The 25,591-nt window shown below is 39.5% G+C and overlaps 1 protein-coding gene across 4 annotated transcripts in view; it reads left to right on the top strand.

Moving 5' to 3' along the window:
* Nucleotides 1–502: 502 nt before the first annotated feature.
* Nucleotides 503–25,591, top strand: part of kcnh7 (potassium channel, voltage gated eag related subfamily H, member 7) — a 73,943-nt gene continuing 48,854 nt past the window's right edge. For 2 of the 4 annotated variants that reach the window (XM_039606225.1, XM_039606226.1), the window contains exons 1-3: nucleotides 1,027–1,102; nucleotides 1,849–2,079; nucleotides 24,359–24,514. In XM_039606225.1, coding sequence (XP_039462159.1) covers nucleotides 1,027–1,102; nucleotides 1,849–2,079; nucleotides 24,359–24,514 — 463 coding nt within the window. Of the gene's footprint in view, nucleotides 1,103–1,848; nucleotides 2,080–24,358; nucleotides 24,515–25,591 lie in introns of all 4 variants that reach the window. The other 2 variants (XM_039606224.1, XM_031729029.2) reach the window with 2 other exon arrangements.

The raw sequence follows: 25,591 nt of genomic DNA, 5'->3' as shown, positions 1-25,591 counted from the left end.
AAAATACACCTGCGTCGGCTGCCCTGATCTCAGCCTCCCACTGCCGCTGTCGGGCTTGCGACTCAGAAAAAGTAACAAAGAAAAAAATGATTCTATGTCAAAACATATTTCCTCACTCGATGTCGTGTTGCTCTGCACCACGAAACCAAAGTAAGATAAGTCATTTTAGTAAAAATCCGTTTTTGTTTTTTTTAAACCAAGCAGGCAAAGTTAAGCTAGCTTGCGCTCATAAAGTCTGCAATAAATGCAGCAGCTGTGATAAGACAGATAAAAAGGAAAACTGAATATTGAAAATGTCGTTAATAATTCGCCTTTAGTATCAGCTAAAAGTACGAGCTGTTTACTCTGTGCTAACTTAACTAAAGCCTACTCATGAAATTATGCGTCTAACCTCACTGGAAGGTGTTACAGTAATCCGTTACTTCTCCTCCTCGCCTCTAACATCTCTACGTCTGCTGCTTTGTCTGCGCATCCTTGTGGGTTCTCCCTTCGCAGTGTCGGTGCTGCGCCTCTCAGCCATTGGCCTCAGAGACCATCCGTCTTCCCTTCACAACAATAGACCCCTGCTAGCTCACTCGCACGCACGCACGCACGCGCGCCTTCTGCTCACGCGCTGACACAAAAAGCGCGCAGTGCTTTCGAAGAGCAACGGTGAAATGTTTAAACTGCGGTTTGCCGACTCTTTCTTTCTTTCTAGCTTCACGTCGGCGAGGAGCGCAGGGAAGCCTCTGCGATGCGCTCAACGGGGGACACGTCGGAGTTGAAATAAGGGAAACACGGGGGCTTGGGTAAGAAAACCGGAAAGCAGAGGGGGAGGTTTTTTTCCTTCGGTTGGTTGGGGCTTTTTTTTTCTTTTTTTACGAAGATGACTGACTGGTGACAAAGAATACGGGGGCCCTCTGGCTTCGGTTGACACCCGCTATATAACTTTACGGAAGACATTTTTGTGGGGACCGGTGTGCTCTTACTTGCACAGACAAAGATTTTTTTTCTTCCATCATTATTATTATTTTTGGAAGGGGAACCATGCCTGTCCGGAGGGGTCATGTTGCGCCACAAAACACATTTTTGGGAGTAATTATTCGGAAATTTGAAGGACAAAGTAAGTCGATTTCCTGGGTGTCAGGTACTGTGTGGGTGCACTGTGCTGTGCTGCTTGTCTTTTGTGTCTATCCCGCTGCTCCTCGAGATCAGTTATTGTTAGGAATAGGCCTCTTTTATACACCAGCAAGGCTGTGATGTTAATGGCAGAAGTCCATGAAAGTCATTATGAGTCAATTACCATACTGTGTTATCACGCACCAGGTTTGTTTAGTTCTGGTGTGCTTCTCATTTTCTCCTGCTCCAGTGGGAAATGTAGTTTAAAATGCTGCATGTGAGATACACGGATTAAAGGATTAACGTAATTAATTACAGATTGTACCCCCATATATGAATTTTGCTAATTACGCTTTTAAAAATGGGTTGCAGTTATGCCTTAAATCTGGTTTTACAACTTGCGCATCAGTTGTCTCTCCACATTGTTGTTTAAAAAAATGTCAAATTTAATGCTACCTCGTTAATAGAAAGTGGAGTATTTAAGCCTACTAACGATTTACTGAACATGCTTATTGTCTAGTGCAATCCCACCTACATGTGAAGTTTCATATTTTTATTCAGTCAGCTGAGTAGCATTCAGGACTGTAATTCTGGATAATCCCATGCTAACCAATACACCCACTTGTATTAGTTAAATAAAACATTTGTTATACTTTCTCATATTCCTATTTATGTGCAAATAGTTTAAAATTACATCCAAGAACACGGTAACACTCTTCTTCCCCCAATTTCTCCTCTGCCTCATCACAGATAAGAAATTCATCATAGCCAATGCCCGGGTGCAGAACTGCGCTATTATCTACTGTAACGATGGTTTCTGCGAGATGACGGGCTTTTCCAGGCCGGATGTTATGCAGAAGCCATGCACTTGTGACTTCTTGCATGGCCAGTTCACCAGTCGGCACGCTGTGGCCCAGGTGGCCCAGGCACTGCTGGGGTCCGAGGAGCGCAAAGTGGAGATCACCTACCACCGCAAGGATGGTGAGTGTTACAAGGTTCAGGTGGCACTTGACATAAGGCTGCTGCAATAGTCTGACATTAAAATCCACACTGGCTGGCATGCTCATTATGTTTTGACTTTATTTTGTGATCCCTGTTGTACCTTTCGATGTAAAGAAATTGCTTAAAATAAATACAGTTTTAAAATTTAGTGTTACAGTGTTTGAATTTAAATAGATTTTGTGTTGCTATCTGCAAGGAAAGCCTATAGATGAAGAAAAAATACGTGAAGGGTGACTTGTACAACATCTGCCAGTGTAGGTAAATGGACTGGTTCTTATATAGCGCTTTTCTACTCTAACTGAGCACTCAAAGCGCTTTATACAACTCGTGCATTCACCCAATCATACCCGTTCACACAAGCACTTTATCTAAGGTTTTTCGTGCTTCTATCTAACATTCACTCGCATTCATACTCCGATGGATGCATCGGAGGGCAACATGGGGTTAATATCTTGCCCAAGGATATTTGGCATGCAGACTAGAAACGAACCACCAACATTCCGGTGAGTAGGTCACCCGCTGTACCACCTGAGCTACAGCCACCCCGACACCCCGCACATATAGTGTGTAATTTTTTGTTCCGAGTCAGCTCTATCTGGAGCATTTTGCAGCAGCAAATCACCAAGTGCACCCATTTAGAATCCTGAGGGGGGGAAAGAGCAACTGTTAAAGTTTTGTCTCCCATGATGTCCAGTTTTGAAATGATGCATGCACTGAATGACTGGGAAAAGGTGTTCATTAGCCTTCGCTGGATAGGACACTCCGGGAAGGATGTAGCTCAGCTCCCTTAAGACCAATGTGAAGATAGTGAAACGTGTGGTTTCTCTCTTTCTGTTCTTGCCATCTCTTGGTTTCTGCTCAGTTTACTGAACACATATGTCACTCTTCATTCTGCTACTTTACATTTTCCAGTGTAGGCACCCATGGGCGTGGCAGTTGTCTGTAACTGATGGGATCTGTATCACTCATCTATGATTAAGATGATGTAGCATGCATATGCTAACTCATGACTTGATAGCTGGGATAGTTTTGATGAAATACAAAGTTAGCTCCAAAGTGAAAGTTCAGCAGTTTGATTCACATCAACTGTGCTGGTTCAGGGAGAGTTCATATACTGTCGTGTAACAGTGGCATATGTATTCAGATGATTAAGTCTCCTTGCGTAACACTTAAGGACCAGTGAAATTGCACTGTGATTCAAACAAGGATTAATAGTTTTGTTAGAACTTTGTAGGGATGATCCCCTTGTGGTTGTGTGTTTGAGGAATTGTTTATTTTTTGTCCTGAGCTCAGGGATCATTTTACAGCATTTCTTATGACTTTTAGGAGTTGGCTACAACATCAAGTAATAATACTTGTATCAATATGTAATGGCCAACGACCTGTAGGGCCAGTATCTGCTCCGGAACAGAATGAGCACTGCCAGAGCCCTACAAAATGACCTCCAGCAGGCCCCTAGCATAAATGTCTCTGACCAAACAATCAGAAACAGAGTTCATGACGGTGGCCTGAGGGCCCAACATCCTCTAGTGCGCCCTGTGCTCACTCCCTGACTGGCATTTGCCACAGAATATAACAATTGGCAGGTTCACAACTGGCATCTTGTATTTTCACAGTTGAGAGCAGGTTTGCTATGAGCACATGTGACACATGTGAAAGGATCTGGAGAAGCAGTGGAGAATATGAAGCCTGTAACATTAGCCTTTATTTTGAAATAAATATAGCTTTTACAAAATGGTGTTATATCTCTGCTTTTGAAATGATATTTTTTTCAGGGACAGTGAAACAACATCCTGTCAGGAGAATTTGTTTTGACACTTGATGTGTAATCGGCGCTGTGGTTCAATCAGGATGACGCGTGTTTCAAAGACTGAGCTTTTTTTTGTTTGTGTGTGTGTGTATGATTGTGTATGTAATGTGTCTTCATAGTCTGGCGTGTATAAGAAAATCCAGACCAAAAGAAGGTGATGTAGATTAGGTCAAAAGCCGCTTATGGAGCAGTCACAAAAACATAGATGTTTGTGGTCAGAGGTTAAAAGAAAGTGATAAAGATAGAGAAAAATGCTTGAGGGAATAGGCAGAGAGGAGATGCCAGCCCATGTTTTTAAGCAAAGTGTTGTGCTACAGCCTGAACCCCTAACAGCTTTCAATATGAAATATAGCTTTGTGTTATATTGGCCTTGCTGAGCTTTTTGGAAATTATAAACATATGTTGCATCAGTAATGCTACATTTTCCATTTGCTTATCTAAACGGTTTTGTTCTATATTACATTTATAATTACATTTTACATTCTGAAACCATAAAGTCCATTTCAGTTATTTGACTGATTGCATGAGAACTTTTTTGTGTCAGAGAAGTTCTGCACCCGTTTTGTGTAATAAAAGATGTGACTTCTTGAACACCTAGCATGAACTACATAGAGGATTCATAGTTAAAAGTCCCGTCTTCCTTCTCTCATCCCAAACGGTCACAGCAGATGGCCTCGCCCCTCCCTGAGCCTGGTTCTGCCTGAGGTTTCTTCCTGTTAAAAGGGAGTTTTTCCTTCCCACTGTCGCCAAAGTGCTTGCTCATAGGGGGTCATATGATTGTTGGGTTTTTCTCTGTATGTATGTAAGGTCTACCTTACAATATACTTTGATACTGGTCTGCATTTCACAAGTTTGTGTGAAGCTGATTTAAGTGTATATTTTTTAGCCTATATTTTCACTACAGGGGATCAGTGCTTAGTGTAGCTCAAGTAAGCTCAAGTAAGTCCTCCTGTGCTTAGTGTAGCTGTAACACTAGCTGAACAGGAGTTCAGCTAGTGCGCTGGCCAGGAAGAGCTTCCCTGGCATCAGCAATATGACTTACAGCATTGTTGCCACTGTCACCAAAATTAACTGGGGTGTGATTAACAAACTGCAAATATTTTGAGTTGTCTGTCCATCCAGACGTTTATCAGTTGGGAAGATTTTATGACACAGCCAGACTATTCACTATTCTACTCTTCTTTGCATGCCCATTGTGGCACATTTTAAATTGGCAACATTGATTCATAACGGAATTTTCTTTTAATACTTAAAGGATTAAAGTAACTGCCCATTAGGAGTCTAATGCTCCTCTAGGCCAGTTTGTCAGCTAAGACAAGCTGGAGGTTCAGTGTACATTGATCTGCTGGGCAAACAGTATTAACGATTACACAAATACCTTCATGTTGCATTGATCTCTGAAAACAGTGTATTGGAGAGTGCAAATCAGTTGCACACATCCGCCCTCTGTTGGCCCATCCACAAAAGACCTGAACTGAAATTGGACAGTTTGTTAATAATAACAGTGTTCATTGGAGGGATTTAGACTGTTGGGCCCTACAGCAAGGGAAAGGCCTTATTACTATTCTGTATCCTGGTTCCTAATTACCACAGTGTTTTCCTCTTACCTGAGTCAGAGTTTCTCCAGGGAAGGTCATACACCTGTTTTAACTTGGCAGACTGCTGTTAAATATGCTGCTCGTATTAGGATAAGCAAGTATGGGTATATGTATTCATACGTGTAAATCATCTTTTCTTTTGAATTTATATAAATATATTTTTAACTTTTATATGTAATCTGGTATGTTTGCAGATATGTTTAACTATTTATAATCTTTGACTGGAAAACATTCATGTGATCACACTGTTAATACAAGTGTGCTGAAGCAGGCAGCTCTATTTGTAAAAAACAAAACAAAGACACAATAATATGTCTTTGATACAGTCTAGCAGTAGATAAAGTCGTGTAACTGAAGCACGGTTGTTTGTCAGTGATGGACAACAATGAGAATGAAAAAAAAAAATAAAAAAAAATGTGCCAGCTGTCTTGAGCGGTGCTGCAGTGAAAAAGATCCCGGAATGGAAATCAGGTGTAGCAACTCCCGGATTTATGCATTTATGAGAATAGATTTAGATGTAACAGCCAGCAATCAGAGAGCCTTCAGCCTCTGTCTCTATTGGCTTCTGTATTTAGGATTTTAGGAGAAATGTCATTGCAGCAGATCTCATTGTGGTGCTCTGTAGGAGTTTCCTCAAGACAATCTTCTTTTTAATCCCAGGATCCTAGGTCGATATAAGCACATTGCCCAATGTCCTTTACAGTCCATGAAGGAGATTCTGCTCGTCAGCACAATCTCTGGCACATTGTTAATGCTTTATGATTTGTGCATTCACTGGGCCACTGGTCCTTTTTCCTTTCAGTGCATCTGACGTCTGTCATTAAAGTGGAAATTGTTTCCAACTGCCGGGGAAAGTAATTGTAAATAGTGTGCTGAAGATATGCAGTAGTAAGACAAAATATGCATTCAGTAATGTATTTCATGAGTTTAATATGTAAAGTGTGTTAAATACAGACAATTCACACAAAAATAGTTAAAAGATTGAGAGAAATTAGCCAATAATTGTTCTGACAATTATTTTGACAACAATGGTACAAAGAGTCTTGCACTTAATTCTTTTAATGAATACAGATGCAGGGCTCATTCTTCTCTGGCAGGATTTTGTTAAATATAGTTGCATGGCCCATTTAAATGGCAATGCTACAAAATTGTCTTTGGAACATCTGTTGCCACCTGAAACACAAGCATATAGTAAAAGAGTTCCTGTTTTAAAAGACTACCCATTTCAGCTCTGGCATTGAACAATGCACCACAGGAGGTAACTACAGCTGATGTTCCTGTCAGCACTCATTATTACTCTGCAGGCTTATATTTGCTAATGAATGTATCCAGTGCATAAATAAATGACCTGAGTTAAAGATTAAGTATTTAAATGTTAGTGTCTTAATGACAGTTTCAAAAAAAAAAGTCAGTTCTAATCTCAGCAGCACATATTTACTCAGCAACACTCGCTCTATTGTTCCGAACGTTTACAGGGCCTTGCTTGCCATGCTAAAAAACCCTCTCGGGGTCCTTTGTGTATCTAGAAATCCATAAGCTCAGCACATACTAACAGCTCTCACTTGCAAATAGCAAATGAGAGCGAAAATGTCACGCTCTAAATAGATTAAAGCTGGTTGTGCTTCAGTGATGCTCGTTGAGATTTGAGCTTTTTCAGCCTTCAAATGCGATGGATAAATGTGGGAACTTTAGATTGTAAAGAACATTTGTTGTAGTTGCTTTAAAACCCATAATCTCAACAAAATAGGTGACATTATGATGCTAAAGTCCACTGCTAAAGCTAGTTATTCTCAGTCTGTTATTCATGTTGGGTCAGATTTGCTAACAATCTGTCCACATTTTATGACTCAAAAGGTGCAGACAGAATTATTTTGGGGCCTGCTAAATACTTAAAGTATTTAGCATTGGTAGAAACTAAATTTTAAATTATGCTTTTAGAACGTTTAATGGATATTTTTAATCCTTTCGTGGATCTGAATGTTATTGATAAATGGAGTTTTAAAAGTTGGTCTTTTCTTTTCTTTCCTTTTGGCTTTTTAAGGCTCAGTTACAAAACTAATGTTGTTTCTGAGTCCTTATCTGATCAATAGTACACATTTGAGATGTGCCTAATAGTTAGTATTTCCTAATTGGTTAATTGCATTCTGGCTTGGTGGATGTGAGTGAATATATATTATTGTGAGTAAGTGAATGTGTGGACATAGCTGTGAGTGCAAGAGTAGCTGTGTATCTTTTTTCAGCAGTAATACATATACAATACATATACTATGGCAAGGCATGTAAAAGGGGAATAAGTTGTTCTGCAAGTTTTATGAATTAGACACAGTAATATTAACTTCATTAACATGCAGGTGGATACATATTGTTCTGTTCTGTACATACTTCAGGTCATACTTCTAGGGCTGGGGACAGAATCTGGTACTTTTTAGGGAACTAACCGAATTAGTACAGAGGACAGATTCACACTAAATCGATTGGTGCCAAATTTCGGTACAAGAGCCCATCTGGATTAAACCGTTGTTGCCTTTGCAAATCATGGTGTCCAGAAGTGGTTACAACAGCTAGTGCAGTGTGTGTTTGTGTCTCAGTTTCATGTGCAGCTGCCCCTTGTTGATTTGAGTTGCCATGCTACTTTTGAATTGAACATATGTACAAAACCTGTGCTTACACTGCATTCTTTTGGTTACTAGATGCTTGCTCTCTCAGTGGGTCTGCTGGGACCCGTTATCACGGTTGTCTGGTTATTACTACTCAACTAACTGGTTTGATGTTTGTTTATAAATTAGAAAATTAGCCTGCCTCTCCTATCAGTCCATTTTTTGCATTGCAGCATCATGTTCATGTGCCCTAATGGTTAAAAAGAAATTACAATTACAATTTCTAGACCCAAGTTGACATAGTAAAATGACATGTTTTGTCCAAGAGTTCAAATCCAACAACATCAAGTATACTATCCTATAAAACCTTAGTGTTGGTAATATTTTGTTAAACGTGCTTCTTAGAGAAAATTAAGAGAATGTAGGGCAACGATCCATCAGGAGCAAAACAACACAGTGGAAATAATATCTATTCTTCTTTATCTTTCAGCAAACATCACCTACATAAAGGGCTAATATTTGGGCATGCACAAAACACTTAATGTTACAGGTTACAGAATACAGTTTAACACCATATGTAAACCAGACAAATTGTCACCCACACATCTGCCCAGTTAGTGCCTGAATCGCTTAGGTTAGCATCTAAACCAGATTGCCATGTATATACAAACATGGGTATTGCAGGGACTTGGGGCTAACTAATTTCTACAAGAATGAGATGACTTGAAGGTGTTTTTTGAAGGTGCTGCTGACACAAGTGCACCACGTGTGAATTTTGTGTGAATTACTCACAATGTGCAACTAGCCAATGAGGCTATGGAAACTGGACAGGATGACTGATGATGAGATGAGTCAGGTTATTCAATGGTGTGAGTCTTGAATGGAAACCACACTCCATAAAACCAATTCTTGCAGATCCATTGCTGTGCAAACAAGATAAGCTCTTATTCTGTTTCACCTGCATTCTCCATCATGTTCTCAGGTTCAGCTGTGTTTGAGACCATACAGTGGGCAGTCTGTCTCTGTGAAAGACATGTGTATGAAGGGAAACAGTGTGAGCTAAAAAGAAGGAAATGCAGAAAGAATAAAAGAAGATGCAGTGGGGGAGAAAAGGGGACAACAAAAGACAAAATAAGGCGCATAACTGAAAGACGGAGAGCTGAGATGAAGAAAGGAGCATTCATCCTTATCTAAATGTGTGTGTCGTTAGGGCGGCTGGCAGAGAGAGTAAATGAAGGTGTCAGAGATGGAAAGAAATCAGGTGCAGCTGAATATCAGATGGCTTCTTCCATTGTGGGAACGCCCTCTTGAATTCAGTCCAGCTGCTTGAGAGCTGCTTCAATAATTGATGGCCCTAGTTCTGTATCCAACACCCTTTGTCTGTTTCACTGGAAGCAAAGTGTTACCTCTTTATGCAGATACAGAACATTATTTTCACTTGACTGCGCTAAAAACGGAGCGAGCTGTTCTCGTGTTCAACATTGAATGAACCCATACAGAATAAAACAAAGGATTTGCTTAGAAAACTGATTTTGTGTGACTGAATACAGCTGTCCAGCTCACTCTCATCACTTTACAGGGCCCAACTAGGGAGCAGTGTAATGAGCAAAGCTACCACTCTCAGTCTAAAGTGACATAGATTTGTGTTGTAGCAGAAGCTTTGATTTCCTCTATATTCATGCCTCACAGTGGATCCCATTTATAATGAGTCTCCTCAACAGCTTTTCTGGGCTGTTAGCAAAAGAAAGAGGCTCCCCAAATGCAGATGTGGTTCTCAAGAAAAGCAGGCAGTTTCTACTTAGCTTCATATTTCATGTTATGAGAGCAGTTACACATTTTTTTAGCTGTTAAGATCAGTTTTCTCTTATCTTCCATCACCTTTTTGTCCCTATGTAAAATAGACGGTTTATTATAACTATTCCAAAGGAACATTTGACCTGGTAATAAAGATTTGGCTTCATAGACAGACTGAATATAAAGGCACTAGAATTGCGAAAGTAGACTGGTGGTAATATAGGAATGACGTCTAATGTTAGAATATTCGTTTAAATTCATGTGTATTTCAGTTAAAAATTCACAGAAATTGTAAATCTTACTCAAATCTACTCAGCAGGAATACTCAGCTTTTCCCCCCAAATGAAAAGAGTAAAAGGCCCATAACTTAATAACTAACTAAATTCATTTACAAAGACTGACACCAAGCCCACTTGATACAACTGCAAAAATTTAACTTGCAAAATGCTAACTTTGTTGCCCTTGAAAGCATTTATATGATGGTACATATAGGTGTAACATCTTCAAGCAATATTTCAATGAATAGCTGGACAGTTGTCCCCCGTGACAGACCTGACTAGGTTGATAGGCCCGTAAGCTGAGTATCACTTGCCCAGTGTCACACTACTAGCTCTGTGAGGCACTACTGAGATCCAGCACTTTGTTTAGATAAAGGTCCAAAATGCAGCCTTTGTCAACAAAGATGAAAAGATCTGCTCCTCTCTCAGTCATCTTCTGCAGAAAATAGCATGGCCTCAGACAGATAAATGATTTGCTGTCTTTCTGTCTTCTTATTTGTATTAAAATTCATGAAACCTTGCACTTAGTGTGTAACAAGATCATTCGGATCAATAACGCATTCCTTCACCATCCCTCCCCTTTTCCATTGTGCTCCTGTTAGATCATTCTTCACCGCAGCAGCAGACACAGACACCAGTTTCTTCTTCTCACTGACATGTCAGATGAAGTACAATGCTACACATATAGTTGTAGACATTAATATCTGCAGAATAAAATCAACACAATATTTTAAAAAATAAGAAATCAGATCTTTTTTCTTTAGTTGTTAGGAGGTTGCAAAGGAGTTAATATCCTTCCATTGTTTCTATTTTGTTTCACGGTTTTCTTTAATTGATGTCCATTAAGGTATTGAAATTTTTGGATTCTTTCAAAGAGAAGAATTACTTTCATAAATCAAACTTTTAGCAGAAATCTGTACACGCTGCTCTGGACATGTCAACAGCTTTGTCATTGTCCCACATATAGAATTTTATGATATCAGTCACACATACTAGTTAATTAACTGGTATGAATGAAATCTATTACAAAGCCAGGGCTTCACAGTGCCAGTGAATAAATGTAGGTCAGTCTGGTGTTGTATCTTTGGATTAAGCCCAAACTCATTGCATTTATGTGATAGTATTACTGCAAACAGACAGTAAACAGTCTGATGGCCCCTCCCCCAACCCATTCAGGCTCAAACACTTGGCTTTCCTTCCTCCCCCTCCCCACAAGTCTCTGCTCATTCTTGTTTTATTAAGGGGCTCACATCTCCCGTCCAGCAGCTCCATGTGCAGAGATGCCGTTCATTCAGCTGATGTCCAAGAGATAATAGGTTGGCTCTATGAAGGAAGAATCACACAGTGTGGGTCTGCCAATTTAACCCTGCCCCCTCCACTCAATCGTTCATATTTCTTATGAATGATATTTCAGACCTGATCCCAGATTTTCCCTCATTCAGAGATGGAATATGCAAAGAGCAAATCTGTGAATGAGCAGCCATTCATTTTTTGTCACTGTTAGAGTTTTCATTCATTGGATTTTGTGCTGTTAGGATTGTTGCAACAATCAAGGAAGGGAAACAATGAAATGTTCTGAAAAACCTCATGTCCTGGCCTTAATTTGGATCTTATGTTCCCTCACAACTGAACATTTATATTGAACTGCATCTCCCACATAACAGAAAGCAGAAATTGCTCAGGAGCAACTTGAAAAACACAACAAAGACCCCAAGACACAATCCCAGCCCCACAACAATCACTTGTGGGGCTGAATTGGTCATGAATTGGCCCATTTTTGCAACCTATCACTAAATGCCATGGATCTGTATTCTGCTACCCTTGAAAGATCACTTTGATGGGGATTCAGTCAACGGGTTTGCAGGGGCACAGCCTACAGCTAGTGGCATGTATCATCACAACTGTACACATGTCAACAAAACCTGACATCCGACATTATCAAGGTGTTAGACTGCAATAGTTCAAGTCTGACATTTCCCAAAGTTTGTCTATTTGAGGTCTCTTCATCATGCATGTCTTTATTATTTACATCCAGGTTTGTACGGTGTATTTTGTCTTTGTTGTTTCTTATTTTTTTGGCTCTTGCTAGACAGTTAAGCATGACCAATGCTGTTCAGATTGTTGCAATGCTAAATAACGCTAAAAAAGAAGTTATGGGGTCTTTTTTAACATTTTAGTCTTAGAAGTCCTAATAAGATATTGTTGTATGTTTTCTAGCAAATGTTGCATTACTATATTGTCTGAACGCTATTTTTAGTTGTCTGACAAAGTCGAACCAGTATTTGGTTATGAACTGGCTAAAAGAAAAACGTGACTGAACAATCATTAACTGGCTCTTTAAGTTATTCGTCAAAGGTTCACGTACACAGTACACATTCAGTCAAACTCTCGTGCTTTTATAATACTGTAAACGGTAACCTATACACCACATACACACAGTATATCCACAAATTTAAAAGTCACTCATCAGTTGTTCGTGTATTCAGTAATTTTTTTTTAAATATAGTGCCAAATCACAATAGCAGTTGCCTCAAGATGCTGTATATTGTAAGGTAAAGGCCCTACAGTAATACAAAGAAAACAGTGAAAAACCCGTTTGATGAAGTGCTTTGGTGACAATGGGAAGGAAAAACTCCCTTTTAACAGGAAGAAATCTCCCGGAGAACCTGGCGGGGGGGGGGGGGGCTCCATCTGTTGCAACCAGTTTTTTTGTGAGAGGAGGACAAAGACATGCTGTGGAAGTTAAGTTACTTTTGTAAGTGACTTTTGTATTTTGCTGTCATCCTGTCTTTGTCCTCCGGATCCTAAATTTGGGTCCTTTTTTAAACCCTCACACATCATAATGGAATTTTAGCATCAAATCTGTCACTAGCAGTAATCCAAGTTTTCTCGATCCAAGTATAGAAACAATACCAAGGAAATATCAGATAAAAGATCCGACAGATGCTAAAATACAGCAACTAGTTTTTGTAATAAACCCTGAATGACTCTGCAGTTTTGGGTAATTTTCAGCTCCATCTCTGATCAGCAGTGAAAGAAACATAGCAACACAGGCGGATGCTTTAATTTTGTCATGCTTGATGTTGTCCCTTTTTTGGTAGCATCTGAAGCGCTTGTCACATCAGCTACAAAAACCATCTGAAAGATAATGTAAAGACATGAAAACTAACTGCTGTAACTTTGGCACTGAGCTCCTTTTTGCTGTTTACTGTTTAGTAACTCTGTTTCCCTGACACTTAAGGAGGAACGGAAAGACAAACTTGTTTACTGAAAATGGCAAAGCAGTTGTGGCCCTTTTTCAGCTGGCTCCTTGCACCACTATACTGTAATAGTTATGTATGCATGGTAAACGCTGCTGGTTTACATTTTGAGGAGGGGCTCATAAAAAAAGACCTTAAATGAATCTGCACCACACTCAGGCACACAAAAGGCAACTAAATTGTTTGTATTCAGTTCTGCATCATGCCTCAGATTTGGAATAAAGTTTATCTGCATCAACCTGCATAGTTTGGCTTTTACACTGTGTGATTTAAACTCATAATGAAGTGTCTCTTATATAAATGCTGGCACAGGATGCAGTGACCCTCTGATTCAAATTTTACTTTTGAGGATTGTCTCCTTGAACAACTCACTGTCTTCCTATCATTATCAGGTCCTGTTGAAAGTTATTGTGCCTCATGCTAACACGGCTGTACTCTGTCATTGTGATCACAATGTTTAACACCCACATCTCCTGTCTGTTCAAGAGGAGAGATACAATGTTATGACTACATCGCTAATTTCCAGGAATATATTTATGATATAACAGTATATTAGCCATTACATTAGATTTTAAATATGTTCCAAGACTGTCATTGCCTTACCATTGGCAAGGCATAAATGGAAATAATTTTCTTCTATGCATAATAACAGAGGATATTTCTGCAGTTATAAATAATGTGTACCGTGTACCTGTTATTCATATAGATGTTGATGCACTTCTCTTGATTTGACAAGTGACCTTTGTGGTACGAGACAGTTTCTCAAACCAACAGGCTCTGTGCTGCCATTGATGAAATTGTAACCTCTTCTGGAATAGATAGCAGACATACACATACACAGTTCCGAGTACATCTAAATGTTCTCAGTGGAAAAAGGAAAACGGGAGAGGGGTGGGAAGCACTGGTTACATTTCCAGAAACATAGGCTTGTTTTTTTATCTTTCTCATTTAGCTTTAGTACTTTAATGGAATCACAGCATCTTTTCACCCATCTACTGTTTTTGAGTAGAGTCTTCAGATTGAGTGGCATGTCTGTTACTGTAAATGAGAATTTGTGCACTTTGCAGTTTACACAGGTCGACGTCATTCCTACACCGATGTTGCTTTTCTCACTTTCTGAATAAAAGACACTACTGCTGCAACAGTGATCGACTCCGACACATACTAACTTGCTGAGGCAGGGTTAAAGAGTGACCTGGATAACTTGATTTGATGACAATTAGTTGTGGCGAACTGAAGAAGCTCACAGTTGAGCGTTTTACAGAGACATAGAGAGTGGAAACAAGGAGGGAGGTGTCACTGTAACCCCTGAGGTAGTGTAACACCAGAGCTGCTCGAGGCTCAGCTCACATTAGTGTCACTCATTTGTGCTCACTTACAAACATAACTGCATACACCCACATATACACACCATGTCTATCAAACCAAGGCAAAAAGTAGAGTTTTCCATTTAAAATGATTTTCATTTAAATGGTGCTGGCAGAGATTTCTCAGAGTGAGGGCTGTCAAGATTCCCATATAACTGTCAGATATAACCAGTTAACAGATGTTAAACAACTGTGTGTGTGTGTATCCGTGTATGAGAGAGACAGCAAGAAGAACTTGATCAAACTGCAGAGATTAATGTATGCGTGTGCTGAACTTTAGTTACCTTTCCACTGTGAATGAGTGTACGTTCAGCTGCATTCTTTTAATTATTGATAGTGGAAATGGAATGAAATTTCCAGCATCCTGAAACTGGAACTCCTCCTGCTGTGCAACTGTCAGGTACACAGTCACATTCAGCAATTTCTATTACCTAACTAATTTAGTTTTTTACAAATGATTGTTTTTTAATAATAAAGATACCAGGATTTTGTTCAGCTATGCAAATTGTTTATCACACCAACCCTCTTCATATCTGCCTTTTATTCATTTGAATGTTGTGCACATCCATGCATCTTCCTCTTTTCATGGTAGCACCATATTTACCATGGTTTGTTCCATATGCCCACTATGCCTGTCCAAACATGTCCAAGCTATTACAACCTTTCTTCTCAAACTTTGTCTCCAACGCACTCAACTCGCGCTGTCGATCTGATGTACTCATTTCTTCGTGATATTCATCTTGTCCATTTTGGTCATTCCCAGTGTCAATCATAATCTTCAGCTCTGTCACCTCCAACCGAGCCTCCTGTCTTTTGTTAGTGCTACTATCGCCAATCCATATGTCATATTAGGTCTCACTATCATCTTGTAAATCTTCTCTTTTACTCTTGCTGCTATCCTTTTCTCACAAATCACCGCTGACACTCATATCAGCCTGCTCTACCCTGCCTGCACTTTCTCCTTCACCTCTGCTCTTTCCATTGGTTTGTATGGTTGACCCCAGGTATTTAAACTCATCTGCCTTCACTATCTCTACTCTTTCTATGTTTACCTTTCCACCTGCCCCATATCTTATTCACACACACATATTCTGCCGTGCTTCCACTGGTTTTCATTCCTTTTCTCTCCAGAGCAAACCTCCACCTATCCAGGCTCTCGTCTGCGCCCTATTTTCACTATAGATCACAATGTCATTGGCAAACATCATAATCTACTGAGAATCCTGCCTGATCGTATCTGTCAACCTATCCATCACCATTGCGAACAAGAAGGGCAGCTCTCTGATGTAATCCCATCTCACCATATCTCAGTGTCTTGATGCATGTCCTGTACCAGCCTCACATACTTCTTTGCCACTCCTGACTTCCTCAAGCACAACCACAGCTCATCTCTTTGCACCCTATTATTAATTTTCTCTAGATCCACAAAGACTTTTTGACCTTCTCTGTACATCTCCATCAACACTTTTACTACAGCTTTGCACATCACCCAGAATGAGCAATGCTCAAGAAATTGCAAAAAACCCAAGAGCCACATCTCAGTTTCTACAGGCTTCAGTTAAAATAGTACTGTATACTTCACTTTGTTTAAGAGGCACATCAACTTCATTTTTTTCTACTTTTTAAAAAAAAATTCAATTCAATTTCAATTTTATTTATACAGCGCCAAATCACAACAACAATCGACTCACAGCGCTTTATATTGTAAAGCAGACCCTACAATAATACACACAGAGAAAAACCCAACAATGATATGACCCCCTATGGACCTATTTACAGAAGCGAGCTAGCTGCATCATCAAGGACCCAACCCATCCAGGTCACAGACTTTTTGTACCCCTCCCATCAGGGAAGAGATATAGGGCAATCACAACCCGCACAAACAGACTAAAGAACAGCTTTTTCCCCAGAGCTGTAGCCTGTGTCATCGCTCCCCCAACACACAATAGGTAACTCTCCCTCTCTCTCCTTTACCCCATGTCATGTCTGCTGCTAATGTACAAAGTCATTTACTGGGCATTAATGTTTACACTAAATGACCACACTATAAATACTGTTATACTTATTATCTTAGACACTTTATGGGACATTCATGTTTGCACTCAACTACCACATTGGAAATACTGTTATATTATATTATACAGCTTGCGCTCAAACTACCATATTGTAAATACTTTTTATTGCTGCTGGCCTCTGTGAGCTACCAAACAAATTTCGTTGTATAACTACAATGACAATAAAGTTCTTTATCTTATCTTATCTTATCTTATCTTATCTTATGAGTTAGCACTCATAAGATAAGTGGGAAGGAAAAACTCCCTTTTAACAGGAAAAAACCTCCATCAGAACTGGATAACTACCATTGTAGTTATCACCAGAAGTTGATTCTGTTCATCTGGATGTAGCATTTCAGTGGGATTGTAGTTATCAGTTACTTTCATTTTACAAACAAATGACGAACTTAGAATTGTTATAGATTTAGAGTTCTAAGATTTAAGTGGTGTAACTATGTAGTAAGAATTGCAAAACTGTGACATTTCCCACAGCAACCTAATAGTACAGCTATTTAATTCCTTCCTTTTAATTCCGGCTTTTACCTTGAGCACTCAGTAATTTAACTCTAAGATGATTACTTTATCTTGAAACTTTGCTAGTGGAAAAGAAGATGTTGCTTGACTACTTTGGCTACTAGCCAGTTGCCACAGCTGCCCATAGTTGTTTATGTTGGTCTGCAAATACTCACTAACTATTAGCTGAGTAGAAGTAGAATTTGAAAAAGTTCAATTCTTTAAAGTCAAAGTTGTGCCTGCAGCCAGCATGTTTCAAAAGACACAACTTTGACTTTGAAGCCAAATGGTTTTCATTTCCAGTTTGCAGCTTCACAGTTTCCCTACAGCTCAGGGAATAGCTGGGCAGTGTTTGTGGAAAAGTCCAACACCTCTGTTCAAACTGCGACCACAGCAGTGTCCTAGAGACCAAAGCAATCGAAAGTAGTTGTGGAGTTGCGCAACACATTTTTCCCAGTGAGAGGTAAAACTCAGGGGGTTGCTGACCGGGCTCTAGCAATTATTTTTCCAATGACTGTCATCAACTTCCAGCAACTAGTTAGGGAACACTAATTTTTACCTCATGATCAGTGGTTTCTGGTAGTTGGTTACAGACTAATCTCTAGGCCTATGTAACTTGGGTTTTATTCGTTTGATCCTATATTGTGCCATGACACATTGTCAGCATGACTGTCACAGGTCCATACAGATGATGTAATTTTACTTGGTTAGTCACCACATGTTTGCAAAACCTCAGTAAGAAAATTGAATATTTCTTCCAATAGCATAGACTGTTGACCTCTGCTGAGCCTTGGGTTTTGTGTTTTGGCCATTGCCATCTTGGTTTTTGGAACTATAACTTTTGAATCAGGGTTTAAGTGAACAGCTACCATTACAGTAGTGGGTTAACACTCCTACAGGTTGCTCAGGTTATTTGCTCGGCAGGCTAAGATACACAGCCAAGAAAACATTAAGGATTAAGATAACTCTAGTGCCTGCTTGGCTGACAAGTCATTGACCAATGAACTGCCAACTCTCTTCCTTTTTGAAACCAAAATTGAAGAAATCAGTGGATTTCTTTATTTGGTGAAATTAATACAATGACATCTCATGTCCAGTACAGCACTAAATATAATTAAAGTACCAGGTCTGTGGCTGTGCTACACTATAAAATACTATGCAAAAGTCTTGAGATATCGCTAACTTCTTAATGATTTGCTATGAAAATGGGAAATAGGGAAAAATGGGAAATTATTAATTGAAACATGCATAGAAATACAATATGTAAGAAAAAAAAGAATTTGCACAATTCTAATGAGATTGTTAAAGTCAATAATTTGTAATGCCCACCTTTATTCTTCTGAAATATCTTACGCAAGCTTTCTTGTAATTTCTTTAAGTAGTCTTCAGGAAAAGAGCTCCAAGCTTCTTGAAGGCTATTTCAAAGCTCTGCTCGGCTTGAGGTAGTGCCCTTCAGCAGAGCAGAGTAGTGATCCCTCAAGCTCAAAATGAGCTTGAACTAGCACAACCTTTGATAGTGTAATTAATATAAGTTGAGAAAGAGAATCATGGCAGTGAGGCACAGACTGAGAGAACTGTGTTGAACAGAGACATGTATTGGATAGCTCTGTAATGAAAGGACATTGTTGGAATTGTTAGTCATTGGTGTATCAGTAAGACACTACCCTCATCTGAACTTTGTCCTTAGCTCCATTAGTGTTCCTGTTGTCAGTCCAAACCTTGAGGTCAAATTAAGGTTCCCTGGAGTCTTGTGTACTAAAAGGTGCCTATAACATGTCTGTTATGCAGCTTTTAACTATTATCCACTGTGTTTGAGATGAATGCCGGTTTTATCCATCTATCTCATGCACAATTGTGTTAATTTCATAGTAATATCTTTGCTTGGACCAGTCATCCAGGTTACTGGAGAGACATCAAGTACAAAAACTGGCATGGAGGTGACTTTGCATGACTGGAACTACCTTTTTTTTAAAAAAAATCTTGTGTTTTTATCAGAATGGACACTGAATCCCAACTGTACCAGAGTAGTTATGTTCAAAAATGATGATGCTATACAATGTGGCTTTGGTCTGAAAACATTAAAGAGCATGCTGTGATTTGGCATATTCCGCATATACACTTGGTAACACACTGTGCTGCCATCCTGCCGAGCCATCTGTCTAGCAAAAGATTACTAGGTAGCTCTGTTAATCCAGGTAGCTTCCTCACTGCACCCCGTCAGCGAGGAAATGAAGTTTAGTGGAAAATGTTTCAATGAATAAGACCCACGTTTCCTCTCAGGCTTAAGACTTGACCTTGACACACCAAGCAGTTTCAACACTAGCAAAGCAGTAGCCTTATCAGGCTGCTTGTATATATAAAATTCCCTCCGGTTTGGCTCAAGAATCTTGTTTATGGGGATGATAGGCAGTTTTGTGCGCATTAGATCACTTTCACCTTGCCAAAGTTTGAGATTCTTTGCCACTTACATGAACTGTGTGTCAGCACTTTCCTCCTTCCACCATTCTCTGAGGATTAGAGACTAGAAAAGAACAGATTGTGTTTCTGTTTCAGATCATCCATCCATGACTGTAAATTTGTGTCATGGGAGGGCTGCTGCTGAGTCACACACTTTCTTTAAGTTTGAAGGTATATTTTTTTTTTTCATTTCTAAATCTGTTGTTAAAGCAGTAGAGATGGCACCCGATCTATTAAATGGACACATTTAACTGTGTTTGCTTTGCTTGTCCTTATAAATATTCAGGTCAGAAATTCTCTGACTAAAGTTCTTTTAGTGCCTTTCAAAGGTGTGCTCTCTCATTACACTGCACCATGTAAAGCAGCTCCATTGCTTGCGTATTAGATTTAGTTGGACAGAGAACATTTTGCTAATTAATGCTGCCGGCAGGCTGTGTGTGAGTGACTGTGTGTGTTTATGTGTGTGAGCCAGTGTCTGTCTGTGGCTGTTTCAGAGTGTGCTGAGCCGGGATCTGTGGACCTCATTAGCGTTTTTGTGCGCATGCTTGTGTGGTTGGCTGTCTCACTGTCAGTGTGCAGATGAGAAATGTAAATGTTATTTCTGTTTGTGTGAGTGCATGCATGCATGCATGTATGTGTATCCGTGTTTGCCTTTCACCCTCCTCTGAGGCAGGATACACAGGCAGATGGGCAGAAATTTACATCAGCGGCAGTGTTGGGAATCTTTCTGATCTGTCCACTTATAATGCGTCAGGTGGCCTTCCTGCAAAGAACCTGGGCAGCTCTCTTTCTTCCCAGGAAGAAAGACATGCAGAGACAGGGGCAGAGAACGAGAGCAGGGAAATAAAGACGAAGGGGAGTAAACCAACAGAAAAAAAAGGAGTCTGGATTTAAGAGACATGAAGGAGTAAGGGAGTAATGACCAGAAGTGATAGAGGGAAAAGAAGTCCATGTAGAATTATTATTTTTATGCAGGTTTAAAACTAACACTAAACCCATATTAAAACCCGCTCTGAGTAACACATGCCTCCACTGAAGTAATAACAAAAAGATCACAGTGTCCTTTTGCCCCCGCATGGCTTAGACCTATAAGCACTTCTCTACCCCATTGTCTTTTTCATATTTAACTGTATTTGAATTGAGTCATTGCTAAGTATATGACATGAGATCACATGAAAAATTATTACAATAAACAAAATATTAATTTTTTTTAACAAACTTTGTGTTTTTATAAAATTCCCATCACTTTCTTGTTCTTCTGTTCTTCTTCATACACACAGCTTTAAACCCATTCTCATTCTTATGTTACCTAAAAAAGTCATCAAATCACCATTATGTTTTCTAGAATATAATACTTGACACTTATGAATTATAAATGCCTATGGATTCCAAGCAGCTTATTTTTAGAGTCCCCCATACATGTACACACATAGATTGCATTTCAAGGCTGGGGTTTTGTCCCTGCAAGCAGTGCTTTTATAGACTGGTCTGTGCTGTACTGTGAACGAATTTACTAAAAGTAATGGAAAGTACTGTATGGTAAAAAATAATATAGTATAGTCAACTAATCACATAAAAATCAAATCATAACTATCTATATTTGATGTGAGCATCTCCAGTTCTCTTGGGTACATGTGCAGTTTTTCAATCTTGGAAAATGTGCCACAGGTCTGTGGATTTTAGGCTGGCTCACTGTCTTGTCTCTTGATATAATCTCAGACTGACTGCATGGTGTGTTTGGTGTGGGGCTCTTTGTTCGCCTTGTGTTTGAAGATAATTCTTTGACTTGCCACGTGCTGGGATTTTTTTGCTATGCCATAGACTTTGAAATTAATGAGATGTTTTTCTCATGGTCTTGAGTGATGGTTATACCTACATCACATAATATTTAGCGAGTTTTATTGGATTTTGTTCATTGATGGATAAGAATGCTTTGAGACTTTTGCACAGCACTGTATGGTTGTGCACATGCGAGGGCATCTGTGTGCACGCATGTGATTTGTTTTGCATGTTTGGTTAGACTATGCAAATGTGCATTTGTACAACTTCAGACACTTCTTCAACACTACAACTGAAAGAATGTAATGATAGGGCGCTGGGTGGTGTTTGTGTTTTCAGTGGAAACACTGTTAAATGCCCATCTAAATGAGTTGTTCCGTTTGTTTGTTGCCATAAAAGGGAAATTTCTTTCAACACCTTGTAAATTGACAGATGAATAAATATGATCATTTGAAAAACATCTTGAAGTCACTTTGTACTGGTGACAGAATGGTGCAGCGAGTTTAACTTTCTTTGGAGCGCTCAGTTGTTTCCATGGAGACAGACAGAGAAGATTTTAATTTGCAAACAAAGTGAGTCAAATTATAGGATGCTTATCACTGTCAGTGCTACTCCTTGTGCTTAAAGAGATAAAAACAACGGATGCATTTGTATTTTTATAATGACAAACATGTCTGAGCTGAGATGGAAGCTAAAATCAAAGTCATTGATTGAAGTTCATTTTTGTAAGTTGGGGTAAATACCTGAATCTGTCAGTATGAGGCAAGTACACAATAATATCTGGATGCACTCTTTTCATATCCAAAATATTCCACTAATAATGTGTGTATATTTGTTTAGTTCAGGATTTAATCCCTCTAGCTAACGTCAAAGTTTTTCTAGAAGCATGACTTACCACTTGGCAGCCATATTGGTAACTCTTCTGGGTAGTTATTTCATAACCTATGTAAGTGTATGGGGAGCCTGTGAATAAAATTGACAGTCAAGTCTGATTCAAATTGCTTTTAAAAAAGTATGTTGAATGCAAACTAAACTATGTGGATTATCCTGTCTTCTTTCTGTCTCCCCAACCAGTCGCAGCAGATGGCCGCCCCTCCCTGAGCCTGGTTCTGCCAGAGGTTTCTTCCTGTTAAAAGGGAGTTTTTCCTTCCCATTGTTGCCAAAGTGCTTGCTTGAATTGTGGTTTAAAACAAGCTTCTTTTTTACCTCAAGTTATAGTTGCTATATCAGAATGCTGTTCGGAATCTTAATACTCACTCTGCAGTAGATGCTGGGTTCATAGTGTGTATATGTGTGTATATAGTGCCAGTTTACACCAAGAGTCAATTTAAGGTAAAGGTACGGGACTGGAGAGGGAACACCAGCAATCTGGTCATTCCCTGTGAGTGAGTAGGCAGAACTAGGGTGAAGAAGAGGCAACCATCTGCTGTGACTTTATGTTCTGTATTATCTGTAAGCTACAGTGCTACAGTGTTGACACTGTAGTCACAGGAAGCACGGTAGTTCCCCCCACTCCAGATTTAAATGAATAGTTCGACCCACCCATGGTGACACTGATATACTGTTAGGCCCTGGATATTGCTTAGCCCTGCAGAATCTGGACTCCCTAAAACATAAATCAAAGCCAGGCCTTGTGAACTACTTTGGTTTACAAAGCTGCACAGTAGCATTTGAGAACCTGATATAAGAAAGTGAGTGGTAATCCACAATTCTTTTGCAGGCAGAGTAAGAATCGCAGTTTAGGGTGTTTGAGCAGCAGTGCATCTATGCTCCCCCAGAAAAGAAACGCTCTGGGCTGGGTGCCTGCTGGGTGAGCTATAAATAGCCTAATAGTGATACCAGGATTTCAAGTCTAATGTGTGAGAGAGCATCTTCCAACAGTGTCTATGTTTATTAGTTAAAACATAAAATGCATCTCATTTTTGTTCATTGCTCCTGTACTACAGCTTTACTAATGTTGGCAACACTGCAATTACTATTTAAGCCTAGACGTAGCATTAAAGACAGAATCAGACCTAAAAATAAAAATGTAACAATCATATTTTCTGTTTATTTGAGGGTTTTATCTGAAGCTAGGACAAGTCAGCTGGTAGGAATGGTCTACAATTTTGTTTCCTATCTCTGCTTCATTTTTGTTCACCTCTTTCCTATTTGATCAATTAGGAACATTTAGATGTGAGGCATTAGCAGCTAGCAGGGTTGTATTAAATTACCTCCCACTGTGAAGCCATTGCCAACTTTAGTAATTGGGCCTCATTTTTTTCCTTCCATGAGAACTGCTGTGAAAATATTTGTAGTTGTTACATGAAGAAGAAATTATTCATGTGACATTCTGATGATTTAACACCAAGGGGATACATGATTTAAATAATCTGCTAATGTTAGGTTTGAGGTAAGCTGTTTGCAATGTTTTAACTGTACTGAACTGTGAAGGACACTTGCCGCATGTCTGTATGTATAAAATCATTCAGCTCCAGTGGGTTTCCTCTCAGAGGCCTTGTTGACCTTTTCACCCTCATTTTTCTGCCAGACCTGCCTGCGTGAGCAGCTTTATCTGGAATAAGATGCCTGAATGTCAAAGGGTGTTAATGGAAAACAACAGGGTCAAAATGTCTATAAACCTGCTATGTTGGGGTTTAAAGATTGATTGGGCCTCATAATTTCGAGATTCTGTATCTGCCACTGCAGTGGCTCACATGCTAAGTCAATCAAATAGAAAACTCTTTCTAACTGTGATTTCCTTTTGCTTAGGTTCGAACTTCCTCTGTGCCACCCATATCATCCCTGTGAAGAACGAGGAGGGTGTAGTCATGATGTTCATCCTGAACTTTGATTACATCCTGGATGAAGGCAGCAGTGACTCGCTGGAGAGACTAAACCATACCTCACCTTCTAAAGCTGACCAATGTGAGTAAAAACATGCAAGGCCCCAGGCAGGAGTGGGTCGGTGCTAGATGACTGTCTGTGACATTTGGTCGGAGCTTTTATTCATTCCCCAAATCTGGTTGTGTTTGTACCATTAAGTAAATATAGTGTTAGAAATACACCTTATAAAGGTGGACATATAGTAGAAATACATAAATATACTAGATACCTACTGTAATCTTAAAGTTGCACATGCTGCTGTCTGCTATAATTGATATTTCACTTTAGCATAACTTGCTGCTTTTTTGTTGTTGCCTGCACTAATTTCATATTTGTGGCCTGGTCTTTATCTAGTCACAATTATGCACAAAATCAGAGTAAATAAAAACAGTCATGTGTTGTTGTCTTTTAGTTGCGTCATGTTAGTTTTGTCTCCTCAGTCAGTTATATCGATGTCTGTTTAACTTTTTGTCAAGTTCATACGTGTTGTTTCCTCTTTTTTTTAAAGTTCCTCATCTTGCCTGTGTTATGTTCAGTTTTGCTTCCTGCTGTCTCATTAGTTAGTTTCTGTTCAGTTTTGTTCACCAGGTGTCTCCACTTTGCCTCATTTTCTGATGTGTGTATTTAAGTTCACAGTTCTTTGTCACGTCATCATCATACTTCCCTCATGCTGTCTTCTCTCTTGCCTCTTGTGTTCCATGTTTTTTTGTTATCTGAGTTTTCTAGATTCTTTTGTTTTGTGTTTTGTATTATTTGTCCTGCAGTTGGGTCCACCATAAGTCTACCACACCGTGGCCCCATGATGAGTTTGTATAGCACCCACGTCAATCGCCTGCATGCCTGTCAATTGCATGCTCCTTATGAGACAATACATGGGTGTACTAAGGGATCTACTTCCAGATCTGGTCCAGGGCAATGCTGCTCCTGGACAATCTGAGGTGCAACCTAGCTCTGGAGCAGGGATTTACCTAATGGTAGTCAGAATTCATCACCTAACCTGTAGAAGTCTGTGCATGCCACTATGGTTATGGCTCCCCAGACCCTGATTGATGCACGACCAAACCTGTCATGCTGAACAATGTTATAAGCAGCTAAACATTCTCAGCGGCTTCTGCAGAC

This window comes from Oreochromis aureus, linkage group 23, assembly GCF_013358895.1.
Source record: "Oreochromis aureus strain Israel breed Guangdong linkage group 23, ZZ_aureus, whole genome shotgun sequence".
Lineage (NCBI taxonomy): Eukaryota > Metazoa > Chordata > Actinopteri > Cichliformes > Cichlidae > Oreochromis > Oreochromis aureus.
The sequence above is the reverse complement of the archived record's forward strand: the minus strand, read 5'-3'. Positions and strand labels throughout refer to the sequence as shown.